General features: G+C 32.2%; 1 protein-coding gene across 1 annotated transcript; it reads left to right on the forward strand.

The window, feature by feature from the left end:
• Positions 1-6: 6 nt before the first annotated feature.
• Positions 7-939, forward strand: LOC109535549 (the record flags this gene model as incomplete). The annotated part of the gene is given in 2 exon segments (XM_048665501.1): positions 7-396; positions 733-939. Coding segments are annotated over 2 exon segments (264 nt in total), but the record flags the coding sequence as incomplete, so codon positions are not given.
• Between the last annotated feature and the right edge of the window lie 2,042 nt (positions 940-2,981).

Consider the following 2,981-nt stretch of genomic DNA (forward strand, 5'->3'; position numbering starts at 1 on the left):
TGGTGCATAATACGGAATCCCTCGTTGTTAGCCATTCGAACCAAATCCTAATTGACATGTTATCCACGCCTGCTCGGTAGAATATAGAACATATGAGCTAGAGTAAGCGTGATCAGTTTGGTGTTTATCTCGTTTTATCCTTATATTTATAACAGAGATAAACAGATTATTGGCGGATGTACAGTTGACATGGTCAATTCAAAAAATGGAATATTGATCGTTGCTGGTTGACATGATTTCTGTATAAATGTCATATACTTATAGTTAGTAGATTTGTTCCACAAATGAATAGAAGAACCTTTTGTTAAATCACAGCTGATTTACAGGTTTTGTATAAAAATGATTCCTCCAATTGCTCCGGGACAGTCCGATTTGAATCAAGACATGGTTGGATGGGTGAGAGAAAACCGCACTTATTTTATAAATAAGTACAGATAGTTATTAGTGTAGTGCAGGGTTTTCCAAACTTTTTCTATAACAAATCACTTTCCAAAATCCAGAAATTTTAACGCAATATCTACTTTATATTGCCACCTGAAAAAAGTCATCACATTTTTCATGGGGCCCACATCAGAGCGGATGAAATGTCAAGCAAATTTTTTCGCGGAACATTAGTTCAGGTGCCGCGGAAAACAGTTTGGGAACCTCTCGTGTAGTGTATTTGATCTTATTATTTTAACATCATTGGTAATTTATAGTTCGGTGATCGAAATGACCAGATCTTGCTTTTAGAACAACACGTTCAATATGCGACCATTCACGTTACTCAATTTGGCCGCCAACACTTTGGGTATGAAGAATGGTGCGAAAGTCACCATTCAGAACCATAGAAAATCTTACAGCGTTACCAGCGCTACTAAGTCCTTAGATTTGCTGCGGAAGAATGTCCAAATGGCAATAAATAAAGATATTGACAATATTATTAAGAAGTATTTGGATGTAAGTTTTGTTTAATTTGTATATCTAATTTTAGGGATAAGATTTTTCAAGAAATGTATTAAGTAAAATTTGCCGTAATTCGCGAATAAGCAAGTTTAAAATTTTCGGTCAGGAATTTAGTACTTAGTATAAATAAAAAATTTCAATTATTATCGAGATGTGAACATTTTTAGAGACGAAAGAGTCAACAGATCTGTTGATGATGTCTGATGATCTGATAATAACTGTAATAAGAACTCGATTGCTCGATTGTAGCTTGTTTTGGATTATTTATCGTCTTCAATTCTAACTTTTTGACTCAATAAATTACATTAAATTATGCGCTCCATAATAATAGAAAAATCAACATTAAAATCTCCACTTAGAATCATTGATTACCATTGATTAATGGTAATTTTTGATATTTTTCTCCAAGTAAACGGGAACCTTACGACCGGTCGTCCTTTGGATGCGTTTTCGTCTGAACTGCATTAATCAGAAATCGTGCGAAAAGGAGCGAATTATTATTTTTTTGACCAATTTTATTGCAACGTACTGGAGCTCGTCCACTTGATCCGAAGTCATTCGCACGAATGACTTCGGCTTCTGACTAAATAGCGAATATTTTTGTGACACACCGACCTGAAATGGATATTGGAAAACTAATAAGCCTTTCTGATTCTTTTTTTAAATCTTCATACAGGGTGTCCCACGTGGGAACCGCCTCGATCGATATCTGGTAAACTGTAATTAGGAAAAATTTGAACATTGGACAGTGTGCCGAAGTCATTCTGGCCAAGCGGCCGAAATTTTTTTCAAGTTGGCCACACGTCCGGTTATACCGGGAGTAGGTATCAACTTGCTTATTTAAATGAAACACCCTATATATTATTACCAAAAGTATTTAGTTTTTGAAATATTGTCAGTTTAACGAATTCATTTTGCAACTATTTTGTAGCATCTTATTTTAAATACTGCCACTCTCATAGTTGTCATAACGACATTTTTAATACAATGAAATGCCAAAGGAATGCTTACAGCGCACAACTAAGCGTTAACACCATTATTGAACATTTAACAATATGTGTAAAGTCAACTTATTTTTAATACAATGATAATTTTTATCAACAAAATTTTGGTAATTTTTTTCTTTTTTCAGTAATTTATTTATGGAAAATTTTGAATCAACTTTTATAAATTTAAACCAATAATTTGGTGGCGTTATATTGATGATGTATACAGTATGTATGATGTATGACAGTCATGGCGAACAAAAGCTTGATGAATTTTCATCTTATCTGAACATTAAAAAACCAAGAATTTATAGTCACTATTGAAACTATTGAAACAAAATCACCAAATTCCTTTTCTCGATATACTGATTGAGAAAAATTTTGACAATTTCGAAACCTTGGTCTATCGAAAACGTACTCATACTAACCGGTATTTAAATTTTAACTCAAATCACCCGATAATGGTAAAAAAAGGTATTGTGAAAAGTTCACAAAATAATTCATAAAATAAATTTTAAATTTCAATAATTACCCAAATTCTTTTATTTGAAAATGTTTTATCGAAATGCATTCCCACAAACAAAAAAAAATCAAAATAAACCTATTGTAAACCTTTTTATTCCATTTATTCCACGACTTTCAGATCAAATTAAACGAGTAGGTAAAAAATGTAATATTAGGACTATCTTCAAAACTAAAAATGCAATAAATTTAATATAGGAAAAACCTCAAACCATTACACAAAAGAATCGAAGAACACCATCAAAGATCACACATAAAAAACGAAAAAGAGAATATCATAGGTCACATATTTGTCAACAAGCATAATCATCAACAAGTATTGGCAATTCCGCCTTCGCGTAATGTATTGTGGTTTTACTATTTTAGCCTTGAAGAGGACTCCAATAAAGTTCGAAACGTCGGCAGATAATTGAATGATGTTTTCATCATTGTCCCACACCCACTACCTTCACTTTAAATTTCCAATTGGGACGCAAAAAAAAACTGAAACAAAATTGTTTATTTAAAATTTTTAATTTAAATGAACTT

The sequence above is a fragment of the Dendroctonus ponderosae genome, unplaced genomic scaffold, assembly GCF_020466585.1.
Source record: "Dendroctonus ponderosae isolate FM_Combo_2020 unplaced genomic scaffold, Dpon_F_20191213v2 Dpon_F_20191213_4, whole genome shotgun sequence".
Lineage (NCBI taxonomy): Eukaryota > Metazoa > Arthropoda > Insecta > Coleoptera > Curculionidae > Dendroctonus > Dendroctonus ponderosae.